Consider the following 24,358-nt stretch of genomic DNA (forward strand, 5'->3'; position numbering starts at 1 on the left):
CCCCCCCGCATCGAACCGGGTCGGATCCCCCTCCTGGCCGCCCCCCCTGCTCTCGTGCTTCCTAACGGGCCGAGGGGCCGCGGGTCCCGCGGGGCGCCCGAGTCGCCGAGCCCGGCGGGACCTGCGTGGTCCTGCGGGAAGCAGCCCTGTGCCCTTGGCTGTGAAAGCGCTGCCGTGACCCCGCGCAGCGCTCGGGGGGTGAAACACAAACAAAAAACACAACAACAACAAAAAGTTTAGCCATAATCGGTGCCGTGTCCGGACGGCAGCGCTGCTGGGACGCGGGGCGGGCAGCGGGTCCCGGCTCTGCCCGCGGTGCCACCCGGAGCCCGGCCGGGCTCTTGGGCTGCCTGTCACTGCCTTGAGTGGCAGCGCGGAAATGCATCCCCCCGTTTCTCTGACATGTTCCACTCTCCCTCCCTTCTGCTTGAAGCAGTTGCTCTCCGCTCTGCTTCGCAGCAGGTGTTAAGTTTGGCAACGTGATGAAGCGCGTTCCGGGTGTCTAGTTGGGCAGCCCTTTCTGTCAGGGAAGAGGGTTTTGTTAGGGAGAAGCGCTGACGCCTGGGACTGGAACGGGAGAGCAGAAGGCCCTGCATTTAACAGGAGCCGGTAGTTACTAGAGCTGACTGCTGCGTTCCTGCGTGCTGCCCAGAGATTCTGGTGGAGCAGAGTTGCAGGAAGCAGTGCTGGGCTGCTCTGAACTCCCCTGGCTGTTACTTGGTAAACAGTTACAGCTCCTTAAACTAGTATGTGCTAAAACCACAGCTTTTTGCTAATAAAGTGGATTAGAGTTCATTTTTAATAATCCCAAATGACAGCCTGGCCTGTGTTCATTACATAAATTATCAGAAATGGGTATTTGTGGCCAGACTGCTCATTCTATTTTTGTAGAAGTTTTTGTGTTGTTGTTTTTTTTTAAACATCAGTGCTTGCCTAGAAAAATGTAGGAAGTTAAAGTTTAAGAGCTGCTCTGGTTACTTCAGATGTATCTATTTTCATTAAAGGAAGTGCAGTGTAAAAAGCTGTCTGAACTGGAAACCAGTTTGAATATCTGTTCTAGCTCATACAGCTTTTCTTTTTGCAGACTTAAAGTGATGTCAGAGATGTGCACACCGTGAGAATAATGTCTGCTGCATTGGTTTTTTAAAGTTAGAGAAAGATACCAGTTTCTGTGATACTTCAGAATTTCTTAGTGTTTTTGGCTTTTTGTGGCCCAGTCAGACCTTTGGTTTAAGTGAGATCACTTGTGTTTAGCAGTGGGTAATGCTAGGTTGAAAGTTTGGTAGATCTCTGCTTTCTATGACTTCTAGAATTTCACTGTCTGGCTCTTCGTTTCAGCTGGAATGTTTTATTCCTATTCCTTGCACAACTGACAGTAGTGGAAGTTGAGAAACATGAGAGGTGGGAAGCTTGTGTTTTGCTTCAGTGAATCCATGAGAATCTAACGGTGCTGCTTTAACTGGTTTTTTTATTTTACTTCCTGCTTGTCTGTCCCTTCCTTTTGGCCTTATTTTTGGTTCCTGTTTCTTGCCATTCTTTTTTGTTTGTTTTTCCATAGGCTGTATGTGGTGTTGGGTGTCTGCATTAACGCACTGCCACTGACCATTGCTGTGTGTGACCTTGTCTGTAAACTGCCGCTCCAAAGACTGGAACTGGGTTTGTTGCAACTGTTCTTTCACAAGGCCGTTTTGTTTCTCATTCCCAAGAAATTCTGGAGGACATAGAAAGTTGTCAAATAGGAAATACTCAAAACAGCAAAGCTGATGTCTGTCTCATTCCAGCTGTGGGAAAAGCCTGTCATTTGGTTTGCAGGTGCCAAGATGTAAATTTCCCTTTTGATCCAAATAACTGCTTTCCCAGCTGAAAACCTCACCCTGAGAATTATTTAGCAATCCAAATGAATGCCACCCTACGTTTCCTACATGTAGTTCAAGCCAACTTGAACTGATTCTGTTTTTTTTGGCTTTCCCATAACTGCCCAAACAGTTATGAAAAAGAGCATGTAGGAGACGGCCTAATCTCCTCCTGGCCTCTCACCTGCTTTTATTTTGACAAGTTTATTTTTTGACAAGAGACAAGAAAACCAGCAGAGAATGGCTGTTCTTTCTTTTGGGCCTCTGACACTTTTGAGAGCTGAGTGTTTCAGAAAATGCTGGTTTATATCACCTTGTGGTTTGATCTGATGGTCTTGCGTGAGACTGAGAGTGAGGAAAACAGATACTGGAAGCTATAAGCTTACTCGTTTGCTGGGGAAAGTACCTGATGTGAAACTGACTTTATTTTTAAAAAGTGTTCTTGATTCCTGACTTCTTAGTGTGAAGGAGTTTGAAAACAGCAGCAAAGAACTGGCAACAGCAGCCAGTAGATGTCTTGCAGAGGTAAAAAAGCATTTTCGACACTTGTCTTAGGTATCTGCCAGGCCTGGTGTTCAAAGCTGCCTATAACTCTTCTGGTAGCAAAGTAGAGCTTGTCTGTTTAACGGTTCTCAGAAGAAAGCAACGTGATTCTGAGCCTACTAATTGCACTCTACCACACCCTTTGTCTTCATGCTTCTTATTTCCATTTGAAGGGCATAGGGGCCCCTCATCAGCCATGCGAGGGAACCTCTGCTCGGGAACTCCTGTTCTCTTGTGACCTTTGGGAAGATTCGTGCAGGAAACATGAAAAAAGGTTGTAGAATGGTAGCACAGACCCAGGCGTTTCCATACAATGCATCTTCAAACACTCCTTTAAGTTGTGATGGTAATAGTTATGCAGAGTTTATTAATGTACTTTCTTTGGAGCAAGACAAAATCTTTTTTGTTTTCATGAAATTAAATTTGTGGCTTAATCACTGGTTAATTTCTTCTTAGACTTTATGGCTATATTACTATGGTTACAAGAATAGTGGTGCTTTAATACCACGTGAGAAAATTGTGTGTTGCCTTTACTGCTGTGCTCCAAGGTTTGCCATAAACAGAGGTCCTCCTCTGTCACAGAGCAAGACTTAAGGGAGCTGAGCTGTTTCCTGGTTCAGGATGGTAGTGTTGCTTCTCGGTGCACTTGCTGACCTACAGGAGCAAGCTAGCACCCTGAAACAAAGGAAATAATTATATGGCACCTTGTTATTGTGATTTAGCAAATGTTGCTGTATATTAATTATCTAATAAAAATCTGTGCTGTTCAGGCCGTTTGAACGTCATGTTTATGCTCATTAACACCTGTTTGCAGCTCAGGGCTCTTCCCAAGCCACAGGATAGGTTTGCTGCCATTCGGTTGCCCTCCTGCCCTTGCGTGTTGCTAAAAGCTCACTCCTGCAGCCACTTAGCAAGAAGTCGTGCCCTTGTGGGAGTGCCCTGGAGTCCTCTGTTATGGGTGACACCAGGAGCAATTGTGCTCTCTGGTTTGCAGGGCCTGGCCTCAGCCTAAGGTCAGTAGCAGTCCGTGCACCTATCGAAATAACTCTCTGCATTTAGCTCTTGGAGCTTTGGCTGCAGGAAGGAGAAAGTCAGTATTGTGGACATCCAGACCTAAGTTGGGAAAGGGCTTCTGTAGGCATCTGGGCTGCTGCAATTTCCTGGTAGTTCACTGGCTAAAAACTGTGACTAGGCTCGAGCAGGCAAGTTAAGGGAATATTTTTAATTTTTCTGTTTCCACCCCTTTAGTGCTTGGAACTTTTTTCCTCTTGTGCTGGTTGAAGTTACACCAGAAGGTGGCTGGGGCAAGGGTCAGTGTTCTCTGATGTGTTTGGACAGTGTTGAAGACAATAGGGGCCTGCGCTTGTACATGCTACTCTGAGACATAAATAGTGTTAATTGTCAGCAGCTTCCCAAGTGATTGTTGGGAACAGGGACAGTTTCTCTTCCTCTCTTCTTCTATTGTTCAGGTTTTTATGATGTTTTTCACTAAATGCTTGCCAACAGATAGACTATAAAAAGATTTAGGAATTAACACATGCAAAATAAAGCCAAAGTGAGTTCTTGGCCTGGGATGTTGTAAATTACAATTTGGTAACCTTCTGAACATTTGTCTTTTTGTTAAAAGGCTGTCTTTGTAGATTATAGAATACTGCTAAAATGAGAGCAGATAGTGAAATATGCTGTCAGTGTCAGAGAAGTCCCTTAAAGAATGTATGGGAAAACTATTATGGAATGACATGTTAACGCTGACCTCTGGAGCAACAATGACGCAGGAGAAATTTTTTTTGGCAATAACTACTCTTACCAGATCACTCTAATGGTGTGTACTGTGAGAGGAGACTTCTGAGAAAGTGAAGAGTATTTGGAAACTGATTCGTAAGTCAGATGTGTGTTGCAAGCACCACCTCATCCTGTTTTGATTTTACTGGTGGGCCTTTTTGGAAACTTAATTGCATTTGACTAGTTCAGGTAATCATGTCAGCTTCAGCAGTTTATTTTCAAGGTGACATTTACCTGAGAGGAACAAACTTTGCTTTATGCAGTGGAGGCATTTTAAAAGCTAATAATATCATTAGTTATTGTCCAGCCTTTGAGCAGGTAAAGTGACTAGCTGTGATGATGAATGTTTTAGTGTAATTGTTCTTCTGTCTTCCCCAATTAAAAAAAAACAAACTGCAGAAAACGAATTAGAATAGACTGGCAGTTGTTTCTTCTGGTAGCGTATTTGACAGATACTAAACTAACATTGTGTGCTGACTTTTTTATAGCTACAATGAAGGTAATAATTAATTACATGACTTGCCTGTGTAAGTAAGCAAAGTTCTTGTTGGAAGACTGCAATGCGTTTATATTAACACCCCAGCAAACTCCTAGAAGTGGTTAATTACTGACTGCCACCCTGTGCCTCTGGAACCTGTATCAACATTATTTTTCTGTCTTTACACAGTGAACCTCTTCCTGACTGGGAAAGTAGAAAGTGCTGTTACCTCATTGGGTAAGATGTACATTTCTTCTTTTCATTTACTTTCTTTTGAGTTGTTGTTACTGTTTCTTCCCTGTACAAAGAAATCTTTTAACCGAACAGTATGACCTTTGTTTGGGAGAGAGGAACATTAATGTTTTAGGAAGTTTAGGACTTCTAAGTCTTCCTAGGCTTATAGGCTCCATCAGTTACTATGCTAGGAGAAAAATGGTAAGCTTGGGACTAAGGTCATAGTGCATGCTGATATATTCAGGGGAAAACTCTACATTTAGGAAATGTGCCTGGGAATATCAAGCCACAGACAGTGGCCCATTTCCCAGGGGAGCTAAAACAAGAATGTTAAAAATGTCTCATGAGTGTCAAAGTGGAAATTCAACCAGAATTGCAGCATTTAGTGTCATTTCCTTCTCTGTAGCAGTAGTGTGACTAACTGACAGTACAGGAGCATTGCAGTCAGGGTCCTCGCAGTGATAAGCTCCCTCTTGTGCCTGTCAACCCACAGTCACATCGGTGGGCAAACTATATGCCCAAAGAGGCTGCAACTTAAATTAAAAAAGAAAAATCAAGTAAGGGAAACAGCAGGAAAAGAAACAGGAAAACAGGAAAATAATTCTAAGGCATTGGGATGATTATTGTGGGAGCTTGAGCATTCAAGCCATCATGGGGGTTTGTGAGAAGGTTTAAATCAGGAAAAGGTAGTAATTTTATGATTAGGTAACTTCCTTATGTTTAGTTTAGGGGTGGTGTGGACAAACCGTATAGGATGTGTGTTGTTTACAAGACACTATTTCCATTCTTTGTAAGAAATCCTGAATGTCATCTGTGTCCTAGTTTATCTGCCTGGGTAGCTCTTTCGCTTTTGATGGAGTTTACCACCCCTTGCCTGATTGGTATATGTGTTTACAAAGTCTAACTTAGGTAATTACAGAGTGGCTGGCCTAGACTGGTGATACTGTCTCGACCTGAAACATATAATGCTTCAGTCAATTGACTCTGCTGCTTTTTGATGCTTTTTTTTGCTAGAAGCAGAAAGTCAGTTGTAACATTTGGTTTTTATTCTTTCAAGTATACTGAAACCTCAGAGTGCTATTGCCTTCGTGTTTTTTTGTCTTGATACAATTTTGAGTAATTTTGTCTCCTGACAGCAAAACTGGAGAGGGAATAAAAATGAACATAAAAGGTCATTTTGATAATGTGATCCATGTGTACTTCCTCTTACCCATGCATTGGGGGATAACTGCTTAGACAGTGCAGTTGTAAGGCAGATGACCCTTCCAGGAATCATCTTGCTAGAGATGTTCCTTAGGAGCCTTGATAAAAGCTGGGAGAAATGCATGCTGTCCTAAGCATGTCGTGACAAAGCAGCTTAAGACAGAGTTGATCTCTATGATAAGGTATGGTGTGATCTATTTTCAGAAAGCAAGGGATAGCAGAAATAATGAGTTCTGGAAAACACAGGTTGAGCCACCATCTCGGCTGTATTCGTACGATTGCAAGCCAGAAAAGCAGCTGCTGCTGTTAGGGAGCAGCCCTCCTCTCAGCCCCCTTCCCCACACTGGAGCCAGTTCAGCCTGTGGATCCAGCAGAGCGTGAGCTCAGGTTTTGTCAGATCAGCGGGTTCAGCCCTTGGGCTTTGCCTTTTCTGGTTCTGGTATTGGGCTGGAGTCTGAATAAATTGAAGGGGAGCCTTAAATCCTTTTTTTCTCCACAGGCATAAGGGATCTGCATTAAGCCATGTGTGCAAACCCTCCTTGAAGGAGCATTTAGAGAACTTGGGGAGAGTTTCCTGCTGTCCCTGAGGTAGCTACTGAGGAAGTGTATATTGCCAAGCGTTTGGTTTTCAGAGAAGGTTCCTTGTGGCAGGTGCAAACCATCCTTTATCCTGAAGCAGATGGTTGGGATGTGTCCCTTAGGACTGAGGCAGGCCCTGGGGCGTTGCAAAAGAGTGTGAAACTATAGGATTTATTTTCTGCTGGGATGTTCTGAAAATTTATTCCTGCACAGCGCAGTGCTCCCTCCCAGCACTGTCCTCTGGTGGAGCTCAATGTCTCTTTTTTTATGTTGGCTTTTGCAAAAATAGGAGTATTATTCATGTAAAGTTTTGGAAACTTTCTTGCAAGTATTTGTGGCATATTTAACTGGCACGGGGAATCTACTGCTGTTTACAGTAGAAGAAATCTATTTGATTATTCCAGAAAGAGCCTCATTAAAAGATTTATGCCTGCTTCACAGAAACTCTCTGAACTCAGACCTCTTCTGACATCTGTTAAAAGTTGGGGTTTTTTTAACCTATAAAAGATTCATTATTGCCTGTCTTAAGAATTTATTTTTATTTTTATTTTTTTAAAGCACCATCACAGTAAGATTTTTGGTGGATACAGGGGATATTTTTTTATGGATCTAGGGACAGATATTACCTTATGTTTCTTCAGTAATCCTGAATGTGGAAAATGTAAACTGTTTGGGACTTTGAGTAAATTGGGTTTTCACTTTTCTTTTGGGTTTGTATAGAAAGGCTGCAGAAAAAAAAAGTTATAGGACAGTTGTTGAAAAAATATCATCACCACTCTTCTCATGTGTGTCGCTGATGATAAGGCCTTCAGAATCCAGGTTTGTACCTTTCTATTTAGAGACTTCCCTTTCCTTTAGATGTTTTGGCAATTTGAACAGGCTTTTGTTTGTTTTCCTGAAGGAATCACAGTGTCATGCTGAAGCCCAGCTTAATAACACAATACTTAACACATGTATGTGATTCTGTAAACTTTATGGCCAGGAGCTGAGGAGGGAAGTGGGGCCCCTTTACTAACACTGAAGCCCCGGCAGTACAGAATTGTGCCCTTGTGTGGTTTTTCTGTTTCGTTTCCAGCACTGAAGGGTTTTGTTTTGTATGTTGGTTTTTCCCCCAAAATTTATGTAGGTCAGAGAAGAGTTTTTGAAAGCAGCGCTCAGATACTTCACCTTTGCTGCACAGCGGTCACTGCACAAGGAGTAGAGAGGCAGGTGACTGGTTAGGAAGGAGATTTATTGATTTGTTGCAAATACCATAGTAATGAGCATTGTTGGGAAATGAAAGGTGTCAGAAGAATAAGGCAATTACTTGAAGTTTGGGTAAACACAGTAGTACTTTTTTGGGAGGTGGGGAAGTGGTGCCCTCTTTGTCCCAGTAGGGGACTGTGAATATATCCTTAAAATAGAGTAAAGCCGTGGGCAACAGTGGAGCAACAATGACTGTTACCAGATGAACGGCCCAAAAAGACATAGAGTGTCAGTGCAGCCCTGACTTTGCTCATGTCCTGAGGTTTTCACAACTACAATTTTGTTAAAATGGAAAATACTTTTCTTTTGTCTGTTCTTTCTGTGTTACAAGTTCATGGCAGATGTGCAATGCTAATAGGAAAAAGCATTTCTGAGTGAGAAACTAAACTGTCATGTTACATCAGAGCCAATGCTTACAAATTAGGAAATTTTACATTGTTTAAAAAGAAAAAATGCTAGTGATGTTACTTAAAAAAATCTGTGATACTTCAAATAACTATTGCTCATGATCTTTGTAAATGCTTCCTGAAACTGAGAAGCAGGTATTTAGAAGAATAATAGCTCTGCTTAACTGCACTGATGAATGCATGAGTACAAGTTCTGATGTCGAGTCACCAGCGTGTTGATGGGACTTCCTCACAATGTAAACTAAAATCAGCTTTGTGTAATGATGGTTCTGTTGTAATGCATATATTATGTATAAGAATATTAATCCAAAACGGTATTTGGTACAAGGGACACAGAAATATTTGCAGAGTTGTTGCCAGAAGCCTCTGGATAGTGCTGTCTGGTGTATTTGCTCTTTCTGCATTCTGTTTCCTTCCCATTGAGAAGTGTAAGTAATCTGGCAGTTACGAAGTGCAGTCTTTCCAGCTCCTTTTGTGTGGTTGCTAGATCTAGATCCTCTTAGGCTGCTGTGATGCGTTGAGGCAGTGAAAAGTGTGTGGAGGAGCACATTTAAAGACCTAAACAGAACTGGAGTTGAAAAGTCCTGTGGATCTTAGATTTGCTTTTATAATTCTGTACTTGCATCTCAGTAGTTTGCCATCGTCCAGTGTGGAGCCTCTCTGGTTTTAGAGATGTGGTAACAGAAATGTTGTTATTTTTCCTAACTGCTTTACTGCAGAATATTTGTTTGGAAAATAGATGTTTCCATTTTTTTATGCATTCTGTATGCTTTTGTGGCCTTTGAAACTAGCAGGAGTTACATGCATATGTTTTAGTGGAGTGCCCTGCTTGGAGAGTAAAAATAAAGGCTTTTTGTATGTTTTGCCTTAGGTAAGTTACTCACCTCATGCTTTTTGTATTCCTGTGACTCTCACTTCAACAGTGCTTATTGTGAACAAATGAACGGTGCCAGGCACGGGTTTCCTGGTGGGGGGACTCTGAGCCGGGCCGGGCTCCAGCCTGGAGCTCTGCAGGCAGCCCTGCCACCACAGCCAGGCACTTCCTCACCCCCTCCTGCCAGCACAGCTCAATCTGATCCCAGCTGTGAATTGAAAATGATGCATTTATGTGCCTGAATTTCAAGCAATACTGTAAATCAATGATTTATAACGCAGTACATTTGGATGCGTATGAGGAAACTTGAGGTACAGGCAATCTTATTTTTCCTTGCCACCTGTTTGAGCTACAAGAAAGTGAGCTTCTGTCAAAAATTGGAATATTCAGCTGCAATGCACAAGTCATAGTCTAGATAGTAATTTGTTTTTAAAATAGTTTTAAAAATAGTTTTGGAGAAGAGAATTTTCAGAATAGCTATCGCGTTGCACAGAATCTCCCCTCTTGTAGTCTGCTGAGAGTACATTTTCCCATCAAAACAGCTTTCCCACTTATCCTTGGAATGTTTCTCTTTCATTTTAAAATTGTTTAATTACAAATTAGAAGTATTTGATGTAGCCTGAATTGCCCTGCTGTTTTCCATAGGAAGGTCTGAAACTACTTTGAAAATAATGAGCTTTATTTAGCTCTGCTCCTTTCCCTATGTGGAAAATTTTTCCTCTCTGCAGGATTTTAGAAGGAGTTTAGAGTACTAGTAAAAAACATTTGACATCGGAGTCCAGTTTACTGTTTTATTTTTTGTTGGGGATTTTTTTTAACCATAACAATACAAACTCTTCAGGCCTGTCATATGGGTAGGAGATTATACAACAGGTCCAGGAACACGTTACAACAAAATGGGCTTCTAGATACTTTACACTGAATGTGGATCTTCAGTGTCTGAGTGATGTACCCAGGCTTTGGGAGGCTGTTAAGAAGGATTTCTGTATTACATCCTCCTGGCAGATCCATGCAGTTATATTGATTGTAGCCTTTGGTAGATTCCTATAAGGTTATTGATTGATCCTGCATTGAAATGCAGGTTATGCTTACCCACGCTTCGAGCGAGTGTCTTAATTAAAAACCAGGACAGGGAAGAAAGCAATAAGAGGATAAAACTGTTAACTCTTATTTGTCTGCAGTCCCCAGAAATTGATGAAAGCTCTCATAGCTAATGTGAACTGTTGACTAAGCAAAGCATTAAGAACACTGTTTTTTTCCCCTCTTATTAACAGGTCCTTGCAGAGGAGAACAGGAACAGCACACAGAGAGACGGGGAGTCATCTATAGTCCTTCTTGGCCACGGAACTATCCTCCAGCTGTAAACTGCAGCTGGTACATTAAAGGAGATCGTGGAGACATGATAACAATTAGGTATGGTTTGATACTCTGTTCAGGCAAGGGATTACTTCACTGAAATGAAACAAAACGTGAGATCTTGGCAGATACACTGGTATGAAGCTGTTTGTCAGAGCTACTGAATGGTCAAAGGAAGCAGAAGTTGATTACACTGGAATATGATTGCAGTTTGGGCACTTCTCTTGTTTTAGAAATGTTCCTTATGTCTTGTTTCTGTAGGCTACTTCTGACATCCATTGTTATAGATGTAAATCACTTCTAGTCTTAATATAATAAATATAATCAATACCTGTGTGAGATTTCATCCACCTCTGATAGATGAGGAAGTGGGAAACAGCAGTATATTTACTCACATTAAATAGACCTTTTCTCTTAATTGCTAATAAATAGGAGTAGGTGAAGGCTGTAAAACTTGGAACAGCTTCAGTGGGATATATAAAATTCTTGGAACAAAAATGGCTTTTTCTGTCATGTCTTGAGGTGGTGCTCTGTTTAATTGACAGTTGAAGATAATTGCTTATTGTTACTTGTTGACCCAAAGACTTGTGCTTTTCTGCTTAACATTTATTTCCAACATAATTAAACAATAGTTAGCATTTGTGGCACAGTTTCTGCTTATTCTATAAAAATACTGTTCAGAAAAGACTAGAATGTGTTGCTAATGGTTTGTTAAGAATGTTTAGGCTGTAATACCAGCCTACTGCAAATGTGCTTGATTTGTCTGGGCTAATTGTAGTATCCTTCTCAAACTAAGAATTTCTTCCTTGGAAAAAAAAAAAAGCAGCAAACCTAGGAAAGGGGTTTTTGTTTGTTTTTTAGTACTGTTGCATTTGACACCATCTGCTCATTCTTTGCTCAGCTGTTTAGAAGGACTGCAAACCTCTTCAGCTGCAGATGCTCAGCAATTAAAAACAAATCTGCCACAGATGGAATAATAGGAGGGCTCCACCATCCGTAGTTCAAAATAGGAACTACTCATCAAAAGTAAGGAAGTAGATACCTGCCAGCATTTGAGGTCCATAAATAGAAACATGCTTTTAAACCCCATTAAATTGTATTGGACTTGGGGAATTTGTTTCAAAGCAGAGATTGTTGGAAACTCTAGGGAAGCATACAAATGAGACACAGGACTTGGCTCTGGAGAATAGAACTGCAGTTTATGCTATGAAAATGCCTCTAAGGTCTCAGAATTAGGATTCTTTTCTGCAAGTATGAATGTAACAGAAGCTAAAGAAATAAAGGAAAGTAAGATGGGGTAATAATATGTATACAGTTTAGATGTCTGCACAGCAATGTGATTTGAAAGATTTCTTCTTAATGGGTTTGTTTTCTGTCAATGCCATATCCTGCCCTCCTGTGCATGTGCAGACAACGGGAGCTATGTGTTTACATCCTAGGGAATAATGTATTACATTTCTGACTATAAATGTACTTGGAATGACTCACTCTGGTGTATGAAATGCAAAATGTTACAACATTGTAAGATTTATTTAGAAGATTGTAGCCCTTGTAATGCCAAGGACATGAAAGAAACAGCTGACTTGCCTAGGCTAGCATCGTATAGGCAAAGTAGAAAAGAGGGTTCAAATACAAAAATTTTTTCTTCTCAACAGTTGGCAGTGGTTCTTGTCCTAACAGTGTGCTGATAAAGGCATAAAAGAGTAGCTTTTTTAATTTTCGTAGGACAATCAAACACAGTTCTTGTGATAACATCTGGATTTTGAAAGGTTTAAAAAAAAAGGCCTTTTTGTTACGTTGAATGTATTTTTTTAGATCTTGAATTCTCATTGACAGCAAGACAGCAATGTTATATAAGTATCATATCTGAGATACAGCAGGAGTCATTAAGGGATAAAATTGCAATTGAAATAGTTTTGATTTCTAAAACCTTTGCAGTCAGTGGTAATTTTTTATAAACCTGGTATTCGTTCGCTTTCAGTAGAACAGTGCCCAGATCTACATATGGATGTAAGATGCTGGCTCCTCTGGGCATGTCCTTTAGAAGCTTTGTCTTAATATCTGTGGTTCATGTGTGTGGATTGATTTTCTTCATATCCTTACACTTCCATGATTACTGTTTTGCTTTACAGTTGAACTTTTTAGAAATCCTAGGGGGAGATTTCACAAGAACAGGAAATATATGTTCTTTATGCTTAAACCTCTCTGTTAATTATGCATGTTTCAGTACTTCCAAGTTTGTGTGTCAAGTTTGCTATTGAGACTTGGGAACAAGCATCTAGCTACTGTTTACCTGCAGTATGTTGTGTCACTTCAGATTCAGGCTATCAGTTATTGTTTTGAAATCTACTTGATTTTCCCCTCCCATTTTCTCTTTTTTTATGCTGTCTTCACAGACGACTAGATGTAAATCTTGTAAGATTAGATAAATTTGTCATAATGCAGAAACTGTCCTTGTGCCGTCCTTTACAGGCTTCATATGGGTATGTTTCCTCACCTTTGAGAAGAAGATTGAAATTGTTTTTCTTTAGCAGTTGCTGTTACCTGATGGTTGTAATTAACCTGTGCGCAGATTATAAATTAATTGCGTTTTATTATAGGGATTTATGGGACTAAGAGAAGAAGAGTTTTAAGAAGAGTGTTGAAAAGTGATCCATTTAGTGATCCACTCAAGCTGTCTTTTATGAATGGAGATGGGAAGGGGATCACCTGCAGTGGATTTCACTTGTGATTCATGTGACTGGCTTTGGACAAAGAAATTCTCAGATAACATCTGAGTTTCAGTTTCTGATTAAAACTGAGGCCTGTTCATGTAAAGGCTTGCTGGTCTGTAATTGTATGAAGAATTAAAGCGACTGTTTCATAGTCTATTCTCCAAACTCACAGTGTTTCAGAGCTTGACATTAATTGGAAGAAAAAACTCGTAATAGCCATTTATTTCATTCAGTTGTATGTGATCAGCTTTTGAAACCACAACCCCTGTGTCTCTTGCCTACGGTTACACAGCTAGCTGGTGCTTGGGAGCTGGGAGTAGAATAGACTTCCAGGTCCTTGTGCTTCAGTGGTTAAGCAGAAGTTTTTAATGAGCCAATTAAGTCATCAGTTGTTCGCAGTCTGCACTTGCTGTGAGAGATTGGCAAATAGAAGTAACTTTTCTTGCTTAATTGGCTGATCTCTTTTATTTTGGGACTGTGCTCTACTGATCTACCCATAATATTTATTCTTCAATTTTTTAATGAGTTTAGAGGGCCAAATTGGACATTATCATTTATTTATTTATTTGCTAATTACTTTCATTCAGATTTTACATCTGCTGGGCCTTTAACAGTTTACCCTTTTTTTGTTTGTTTTCCTGATCATGCCATACTTGCCCTTTCTTAGTTATTAAGAATGGGTTTTTTTATTATTATTCTTTAATCTGTGGTTGCTCGTGCCTAAATTACTAAAAGGATTGTAGGGAATTCCCTATAAGTACTTTTTTTTTTTTTTCCTGGCTGCTACCACTCCTTTCAGTGCAGATGGCAAAAAGCTTGATCCTGCTAAGCATTAGTTTTGCAGGTAGCACTTTCTTTTCATATTTTCAGAGTGTATATGGGTGTTTATGATAAGCTGGTTAAATTAAGTTGTTTCCAGCAGCATAAAAATACTTGACAGTTATAGGAAAATATTGTCATAGGCTACTGTTCCTTCACTTGAGTGATTTTGCAGGCAAAAACTGATAAATGGTTTATCTGTAATTTTCTGTAAGCTCCTGGAGCCCTAGACCTTGTTTCAATATCATATCACTGAAAGAAAAATCAGATTATTTTACCTGTTTCTGCAGAATTCTGTAAAAACAGATTTAGTGGTGGTACATTTGTCAGTTCACATTGGATTGTTCTGATCCTCAGAGTTTAAACATTTTGAGTATTTGGTAGACTATTCTTTTACTTTTTTTTAAATAAAATTAGGGCATTTTTAAAAAATTGGGACACTTTTAAAAAAAGGAATTAGCTATGGAAGAGGTATTCCAAAAGCAAGGTAACTGGAGTTAGTACTTTTGAATAGCATCTTTCAGTAGAAACAAAAGCTGCAAAATGTGATCTGATAAATTTGATCTTTTACATCCATCTCCTCTATTCCTGGGTGATGTTGGAGATCACAGGTAACAAAGAGAACAGCCCAAGGGACAAAGCATTTTAAAGGATGTCCTGTGTGTTAGTGATGGTATCTGCACAACAGTTCTCAGTGCTGGAAATACCAGCATTTGACTACTGTAGTATTGTGTCCAAGTGTTCCACTTCTCCTTGCTCTATAAAGCAGGCTGTGTGCTCTTGTTGTGGAGAGGAAGAAGAAGCTTGGAAGAAAGCTGGGTTCCCTTCATCACTGAGCGCTGGAATCAGAGGAGTGTTGCTGTATAAGTGAAGCTGATGGGTGGAGGGGGATGTCTGCATCCCATAGAGCAGATGCAGTGGGGAGTTGAGGGGTGCAAGGGCTGTGCACTGCAGCTTGCATGGCAAGATGGACCTCTAGGTCCACATCCCACTCCTTCAGAAACATGCTTTCCTGGAGGGGTTTAGTGACTGAACCAACAATCCTTCTTTTGCTTTTCCTCCCAAATCCTGTGTTTCCCTGCCTGAGATGGTTAGAAATACCATAGTACTGACTGTGCTCCCTGATATATGGCTGACATGATCCATAAGTACTGTTTCAGTATGACTTGATTCTGTTTCTTTTTTTAATCACAGAAAATTCTGTGGGTTTTACATACAAAGGGCTTGAGACCTCCCTCAAGAACTGTAACTGCAGACTTCATTCAGTACTCTTCCAAAGGCAGTAGAATGTTTGTACTCTCCTACAAGCACTAGAAGCCCAAAACTTTGTCCCTTCTTTCCACTGCATACTGTTAGTTATCCAACCACTGGACTAATCCTTTTGATAGAAAAATTTACATTGCACTTTGAGAAAGTTCAATGGAATAAGTAAATGTCCCTGCACTGTATGTTGTGGGTAGCAGGATTAAATTATTCTTCAGAAGACTGTAACAGCAGCAGCACTAGATCTAATGAAAGAGGTGAAGTAGCACAGTTTGAATGCACTATTCAGGAATCTCAAAATTTCACTCAGGTAAAATGAATCAGTGGCCTATTTAATGTCAGATTAGTATGGCAGAAACTTCTTACACAAAACCTTTTTATTCCAAGTACAGTATAAAGCAAACCTCAGTTTTATATATTTATAAATGCACACGTGTGCATGCTGTTTTCTATTTCTTTACAAAGGAGTGTTTTTTGTGGTGAGGTTGGTTGATGGCTTGTTCAAGTAGAACACGTTTTTGGTCTTGAGTAAAAGTCAAATTTAAACAGGGAAAAAAATTGCTTCCATTGGAGACCGTACAATGTAAAAGGATGCTGGAGTGGAGTGACAATGCCTTAACCAAAGCAAAATTGTTTGAGAATATGTCTGTTGATTAGTTTGCATGAGGTAGAATATAATTGCTTTGGCTTTGCTTTTGGCCTAAGAGGAAGAAATTTTATAACTGCTATGGTATCTATTATATATAAAACTTAACATCAGAACTAGAACATCTGTATTTCAGAGAAGTTATGTTTATTCAGTGGTGTTTGAAGCTCTTAGGCTCTCGTGATTAAGATGCTTATTGTTTTTGAAACAGTTCATTCCTGTGAATACTCTTTATTGCCCTTTTTCAAATACCAGGGTTCTTGTTTCAGGAGCTCATGCATCCCTGAGAACCATGGAGGTTTCAGGGAGGATGTTAAAAGATGAGACTTCCCTGACTCATCACCCTTGTATTCAGTTCGTTTTGTGGCTAATGCTTGGCTTTCTCAGTGGAGAAGTATGGGATTCTGCTCTGAATCTATCTCAGATCGACAGCTGACACTCAGGAAAATCAGTTATCTGTATGCCTGTGCTTCCCTTTTGGAAGGTGGGACTTAAGTTTTTTCTCTCTTCCACACCTTGTATAATAAACCAGAAAATCCCATTTATTAGCAAGGTCCAATACTATCTTCTCAAGCTGCAAGTAGATGATATTCTTTATTATAAACAAGTGCAGGCTCTCCAGAGGTATTGCTGTCATCTGCAAAAGTCTATAAACAAGGCATGTAGCTGACTTTCCTGTGCTCTTCTGCTGTGTAAGTCTTTTCTTTTTTTGTGTTAAACCTCTTTTTTTTTTTTTCTCCTTCCCTAGAAAGAAATGCATTTTAATAAAAGGTGCAGACAGCTTATTATACAGGCAAATTCTCCCCTGGGTGCGTGCAGTCTGTGTTGTGTAACAATACTATGGGTGAATTATTTACCTGATAGACAAAAGCAGCTCTTGTGAGTAGAGTCGGGAAAATGAGTGCCTGCGGAACATAGACGGAGAGTTGGGAACTGGGTAGGATAGAGAACAAATTGTTTAGCTCTTTAAGGTTGGTCCTGGTACATCGAAAATAACTACAGAAGAGATCAAAAGATTGCATGAGCAGTTGTTTTTCTAGTCATCCACCCTTCCCAGTTCTGAGTTTCTATTTCTTGATTCAGTGACTGATCTCGTTTTCTTAAAAATGTTTGGTTTTGTGAAGATAAGTCTTTGTGATACTTATTCAAAAAGTCTTTATGACAAGAAAACCCTGCAAGCAGTCCTGCAGGTAGATGATAGAAACCCTTGTTGATGTCTGGTGCCAAAATGAGTTACAGAGAGCAAAACCAATGTGGTAGCTCAGTATTGCTGTCTCGCATCTCTTGCAGCAGACTTGATGTGGGTGCCCATAGTTTCACTGATGCTTTTTAGAATTCCTTTTCATGCTGTAGTGTCTGTTTGTACACTGTCTTGGGTCATTAATTTTTTTTTTGGATAACACCTGGGATACATACTCTTCAGGTTTATCTTTGTATGGCTGAATACTTTCATCTTTTCATTCTGACTGTACAGCCATCTAAAACTTCCTTCCAAAATATGCTGGTTTCAGAAGCTTGATGAGATTGCTTGTAGAAAAGAGTTAAGTGCTGCAGGAATACTTTGTCCCAACTGGGAAGATACATGAAGCATGGTGGGAGAAAAAAAGTCAGAAAAGAGGAAGGAAATACTTCTGGGTGGATTATCCTCATTTCCACATATGTTGTTGGGCATCTCTTAATTTCCATTTTAACTTAATGCGTTCAATGTTCTCTTTTAATTCTCTTGCTGATATTTCTTTTTCTGGAGAGTTTTTAAATTGGAATGTTGGGCAAAACCTACAGATGTGTGTAGGCTGGATCTCCTGTTTGAATGCATTGGCTAATTTATGTAGTTGCTGCGCTTTCCCTTTTGCCTTCCAGTGGCAAGATCTGGCAGGCATTGATAGCCTTTTGTAAATACAGTCATACCAGAAAATTATATTTCAGGTGTTTATTTTTGTCAATTAATCTTTTGTGTTTGTGAAGAGTCCTTTGTGGAAGGAGGTCTGTATTTCATAGCAGCTTTTCAGCCTTTCTGAAGCTCAGAATCATAGAATGGTCTGAGCTGGAAGGAGCCTTTAAAAGTCATCACCCCCCTCCCCCCCCCCTCCAGTGAGCAGGGACAGCTTCAACTAGATCAGGTTGCTTCTGCCTAGGTATTTGATTGGAGTACTCACAGACTTCCACCAAGTTAATTTTATATATCAGAGTTATATCAAAGAGGAGCAAAACTCATTTCTGAGTGTCCTGTACAATGTGCCCTTTCCTAATGAGTGTTCTTCCCTGTGCAGTGCTGTTGTCAGTGCAGATTACTGAATGCAAATGTTATCTGTTTCATCAGACTGAACAAATAACTTGTATGCTTCCTGAGCGACATGTTAGGGAGTATTACCTGGTTGTATTCACTGTTCTGCAAACAACTGGGGCACCTCTTTGCACTAGGTAAGCTACTAATGAATAGTCACTGGGCTTGGGTCAGTGGAAGGTCTGGAAGTTAGACTGTAAAGGGTTTTAGGCTTGTTTGCTCTGTGTTTGCATTCATAGAATCATAGAATCTTAGGGGTTGGAAGGGACCTTGAAAGATCATCTAGTCCAACCCCCCTGCCAGAGCAGGGTCACCTAGAGTACATCACACAGGAACGCATCCAGGTGGGTTTTGAATGTCTCCAGTGAAGGAGACTCCACAACCTCCCTGGGCAGCCTGTTCCAGTGCTCTGTCACTCTCACAGTAAAAAAAATTTTTCGGATATTCACCTTGAACCTCCTATGCTCCAATTTACACCCATTACCCCTTGTCCTATCACTGGTCATCACTGAGAAAAGCCTAACTCCGTCCCCCTGACACTCACCCCTTACATATTTGTAAACATTGATGAGGTCACCCCTCAGTCTCCTTTTCTCCAAGCTAAAGAGACCCAGCTCCCTCAGCCTTTCCTCATCAGGGAGATGTTCCACTCCCTTAATCATCTTTGTAGCTCAGTGCTGGACTCTTTCGAGCAGTTCCCTGTCCTTTTTGAACTGAGGGGCCCAGAACTGGACACAATACTCCAGATGTGGCCTCACCAATGCAGAATAGAGGGGGAGGAGAACCTCTCTTGACCTACTAACCACACCCTTTCTAATGCATCCCAGGATGCCATTGGCCTTCTTGGCCACAAGGGCACATTGCTGGCTCATGGTCATCCTCCTGTCTACCAGGACCCCCAGGTCTCTTTCACCTACACTACTCTCCAGCAGTTCAGCCCCCAACCTGTACTGGGACATGGTGTTGTTCTTCCCCAGAAAGGGAACATTTTAGTCTTTGAACTAAAAAATAATAGTGTTAAATTTTAGGTTCAATTTCCATCCCTTGCAGTCTTCTTCTTGCCCTCTCCCTGCTTATCCATATATTGAGTTGATTTTTGTCTCTTGTGTTTATCACCTTACGTTTCTTTTTACAGCTCCTTCTCATCCCAGTTTCATGGCTTTTAACGTTGTCTGCTGAAAATTAATCTGTTTTCTGTATAACATATTCCAGAATTTTGCTTTTACTCATTTAAAATATTTTAGGAACCAGTTTTGTTTAAGGACTCTGAGTAAAAGAGGAATCATCCTTCCAGCTTTTGGAGCTACTTGGCATGCTGTTTATGCCTGAGAGATGGGTGCTTTACCAAACTGGGGGAATTTGAGTGCTCTGTTTATATGTACTCAAGATAGTGTAGGTGTTTCGTTGTCTTTGAGTGTGATCTCTTTATGTCAGCACTGCTTGGTGCAGAAAGCCAACTGTTAGTCTGTTTTTGTCTCTGTCAGGCTTTGTTCCAGATACACATTCTCTTTGTAACTTGTGTTTTCTTTTGTTCTTAACAGTTTTAAGAACTTTGATTTGGAAGACTCTCAGAAGTGTGCAGTAGACTGGTTGATGATTGGCCCCTCTTTGAAGAAGGAGGAGTACAAAGTGTGTGGATCTTCCATCCCTCCATCTTTCATCTCTGCAAGGGACCACGTTTGGATATTTTTTCACTCAGATGCATCAAGCTCAGGACAGGCTCAGGGATTTCGCCTTTCTTATATTAGAGGTAAACCTTACAGTTTTGTTGGCGTCACATAACGCTCTTCTCTGGCAAAACATGAGGACAGTAGTATTTTTTGTTGACAGGAGCCTTGGGCCAGTCTTGATGACTGCAAGGTGTTAGCATGGTAATGCTGATATTATTTTCTCTTGGCTTTTTAATAATATTGCTGACTTGTGGCCTGCAGGTTATTACATGTTAAAAAGTGACATCAGATGGTTCCAAAAGTTTTGATACTGACTTTTATTTTCCTTGCCTTCTTTCACAGGAAAGATAGGTCAGGCTGTGTGCCAGTCAGATGAATTCCGTTGTGCGAACGGAAAGTGTATTCCCAGTACTTGGAAGTGTAATTCCATGGATGAGTGTGGTGATAACTCGGATGAAGGAAACTGCACTGTCCCTCCAACAGATCCCCCATCCAGCATCTGTCCCTCAGGAACATTCCAGTGTAGTGTAGCCCACTCCACCAAGTGCTTGTTGAATGAGCTGAGATGTAATTCAGTTAAGGACTGTAGTGATGGTTCGGACGAAGATAATTGTCCCGATCTTTCCTGTGGCAAAAGGCTGGGTAATTTTTATGGATCTTTTGCTTCCCCAGACTTATTTCATGCTGATCACAGCAGATCAGACCTTCGTTGCACGTGGTACGTGGACACACAGGATAACCGACATGTTCTGTTGCAGCTTGATTTGCAGTTAGGCTACAATGATTATGTAAAGGTGTATGATGGCATTGGAGAGAGGGGTGATAAATTAATGCAAACATTTTCGTACCACAACAATAGACATTCAGTGAGCGTGGAGTCATCAAAGGGCCAGCTCACTGTCTCATATCATGCCCACTCCAAGAGCACTGGCCATGGGTTCAATGCAACTTACCAGGTGAAAGGCTATTGCCTTCCTTGGGAACACCCTTGTGGAAGTGATGAGGAGTGTTTCACAGACAAGCAGCATTGTGATGGCTGGTGGCACTGTCCAAATGGCAAGGATGAGGAGAACTGTCCTGCTTGCCAGAAGAATGAATACCCATGTGAGGGAAACAGTGGGCTTTGTTACTCAATACTTGACCGCTGTAATAACCAGAAGAACTGCCCAGATGGCTCAGATGAAAAAAACTGCTTTACTTGCCAGCCAGGAAACTTCCATTGTGGTACAAATCTGTGCATCTTTGAGACTTGGCGCTGCGACGGCCAAGAGGACTGCCAGGATGGAAGTGATGAACACAACTGTCTGGTGATAGTTCCCAGAAAGGTCATCACAGCTGCTCTGATCGGGAGTCTCGTGTGTGGCTTGCTGCTTGTGATTGCACTGGGTTGTGCATTTAAATTATATTCTCTGAGGACCAGGGAATACAGGTAAGCATCCTGCTTTTGCAATGCTTTAGTACCTGTGGGTTTTCTCCCTTTTTTTGTTTAAAGGAAAAAAGTTGATTGTTAACCAGAGAATTTGGAAAATACTGTTAAATCAGTCCTAGGAATTGCTGACAATTAAACAGCTTAGAGAAGAGCAATAAAGATTTTCAGAAGTAGTGAGGGGAGTGTTAGCTCTTCTGTGTTCTATGAGAATACACATTTATTATGCAGCCTGGCAGACCCTGTATCTAATTTAAAAAACAAAATTTTTGAGCGGTTCCTTCTCCCTCTGCAACAAACCCCCTGCCCTTGACCAAAAAATTGAATGCTGAACAGTCACAGTGAAGTCTTTGCTCTGTGTGTTTTATGTTTGTGCAAGCATGGTTCTGCCCCTTAGGAGAGGGTTGTAAGGACTTTCTGAAGCTCAGCTCTTGTCATACACAACAGCTCTATGCCGTGCTGCTGACACCATTGGTATTTTCAGCACAGTGTGCTTTACATTCCCTCCTGATAAAATCTGCATGATTAAGGAGCTGGAAAACAGCCACAGTGCTATGTTGGGAACCTCAGTGCCTCGGTTCTGGCAGGACAGCCAGAGCTCTCTGCAGCTGCAAACTGCCCCTGGTGTGTGATTGTTTCCAGTTCTTAATGTTGTCTTTTCCAAAAATAACCTATGGGCCCTCGCTGAACAAGATACCACTGTTACTGGCATAAGCTAGCCAACAGAAAAAACTTCAGTTGCCACAGAGTACCACCTAGGTCTGCAGGAGAGAGTTTGTTGATTTGATTCACTGATGCTTGTACCCTGTAATCTTATTCCTTTTGTTTACTTTAGCATCTTGATAAGACTTTTACAGAGTTTAGTTGAAGGTTTGCTTTTTTGCTGCTAGGGAGAAGTCCCCTGCACTGCTTTGATAGAGTAATGTGGGGGAGGCAGGACAAACTGACTGTTCCTTCTGTTTTGTGTTTCCCCTCTGGTTCTGTTTCCAGAGCATTTGAGACCCAGATGACGCGACTCGAGGCAGAGTTTGTGCGGCGGGAAGCGCCACCTTCCTACGGGCAGCTGATTGCACAAGGACTGATCCCCCCAGTTGAAGACTTCCCTGTGTACAACGCATCGCAAGTATGGAGACGAGTGCCAGTGAACCTATCAGCAACCAAACTGCTGTAAATTAGATACAATCAGGCTGAAACTGTATTCTTTCAGTAGCTGTGCTCATTATATGCAAGTTGTATAAAAATGTGTGTGTTTTCCTTGGAGCTGAAGAACCACAGTTACACATCTTGGTGCTGTGGGTAGTTCTGAGCACATTAAATGTGTTTGCTAGGGAACAGCAGTGAGATAAGCACGTGCTGTTTTGCTGTACATCAAGATAGAATGAACAGAGACAGAGAAAGGTCAGAAGGTAAATAGAAAAAAGGCTTTCCAAGCTGAAACTGTAAATGTGCCCAAAGCGATAAGAAAGCAAGATGTTTAGTAGTATTTTTGGGAAATGCTGGGATTATTTTTCATCTACAAATACATTACACTGGGAAGCCATTAAGTCATTCTTCTATTTCATTGCTGTGTTCTCAAAAATCTGCTGTGCTCTGTCAAAAGTATCCAACTGTAGTACAATTCCTAAGGTGATAAAGTGGAGAAGTAGTTTGCCTTGGCCTTTCTTCTCTGCTGTTGCTCATGATAGAGAACTCAGTGGTCTGCAGTGTGGTTCTTCAGTCGTGATCTAATTGCACGAGTGGAGCATCTTACTGGGTAGACAAGTACAGCTTAAACTCATAAAGGAAGCACTCCAAGGGATAGTCTTTTGGTACAGGCAGAACTGTCTTTGGTATTCTTAAATAGTTTGTTAGAAATACATGTTTAACAAGGAAGTGTAGGGATCAAGTCTGAGAATCCTGGTAAGGTGGAGATACTAGTGGAAAGAACGGGATTTATGAAAGTCTTTTGGGTATGTGTGAAGTCATAGTTTATTATCTGTGTTACAGGCATCTGTGCTGCAGAACATTCGAACAGCCATGAGGAGGCAGATGAGACGACACTCATCACGACGGAGCTCGTCGCGGCGGCGCTTGGGCAGGCTCTGGAACAGACTCTTCCACAGACCTCGGGTGAGAGGACAGATCCCACTCCTGACACCTGCCCGCACTTCACAGACTACACTGGGTGATGGGATCATCAACCGTGCTGATGGGGCTGTTCGGAGTCCTCCATCTTCCCCTGAAGGACCTAATTTAGAGGCAAATGGCCAAGCCAGGAGCCTACAAGAAGCTGGATGTAGCAGCTTGCAAGCAGATACTGAAGTCACAGAGCCATCACCTTCAAATGTCTTACCCAGTACTTGCACAGCAGCACATGCAGAGCCTGAGGCTGGACAGGCTGATAAATCTTTAGGTGCTGAGACATCTGGCAGTGATCTTAAGCAGTCCAATAAAGTGGATTCAGGAAAGACACTTAGAGATCCTTTATCTGAAAGTGTTACAGAAACGATCCATGGAGGGTCGACATCCAGGAGGACTGTCCCAGAGGACAGTATTTTAAGTAGAAGTCATCCACTGAGTGAAGAGCCATGTAGGTTACCCTTAAAAAAATGGGAGTCTGCTTATTCAGACAGCTCTGTGAATGTTCATATCCAAGTGGATGGACAAAACCAGTGTTGCCCTAACTCATACCCAGAGGAGCCTTTGGGAATTCATGCAGCTTGTTGCCATTCTGTGGAAGTGCCAATGTTAGAGTCCTCTACCCCCCTCTCTGAAATCAATACCAGTGATGATGAATCTTTACTTGTTTGCTAATAAAAAAATTTTGTTTGGCCCTGTAAATTTTGTAACTTCATTGTTTATATGATGGCACTTTGATGGTAGGTGGTATGTCTGTGCTCTCAACTTTGTTTCTTGAAACCAGGGTGCTTTGATCCCACAGGGAGTACAGTACAAGACTAAATGGGACAAGGTTCTGTCTTTGTTGCTATTCCTGAAGCTCCA

At 41.2% G+C, this 24,358-nt stretch overlaps 1 protein-coding gene across 1 annotated transcript; it reads left to right on the forward strand.

Moving 5' to 3' along the window:
• Positions 1-4,671: 4,671 nt before the first annotated feature.
• Positions 4,672-24,196, forward strand: LRP3 (low density lipoprotein receptor-related protein 3). Its single transcript, XM_010006225.1, has 7 exons — positions 4,672-4,705; positions 4,846-4,893; positions 10,473-10,611; positions 19,822-20,030; positions 20,293-21,379; positions 22,367-22,499; positions 23,363-24,196. Exons 1-7 carry the CDS (start codon positions 4,672-4,674, stop codon positions 24,167-24,169), a joined length of 2,457 nt encoding a protein of 818 aa, XP_010004527.1. The 3' UTR covers positions 24,170-24,196.
• Positions 24,197-24,358: the final 162 nt, after the last annotated feature.

Source organism: Chaetura pelagica, unplaced genomic scaffold (assembly GCF_000747805.2).
Source record: "Chaetura pelagica isolate M959 unplaced genomic scaffold, ChaPel_1.0 scaffold139, whole genome shotgun sequence".
NCBI lineage: Eukaryota > Metazoa > Chordata > Aves > Apodiformes > Apodidae > Chaetura > Chaetura pelagica.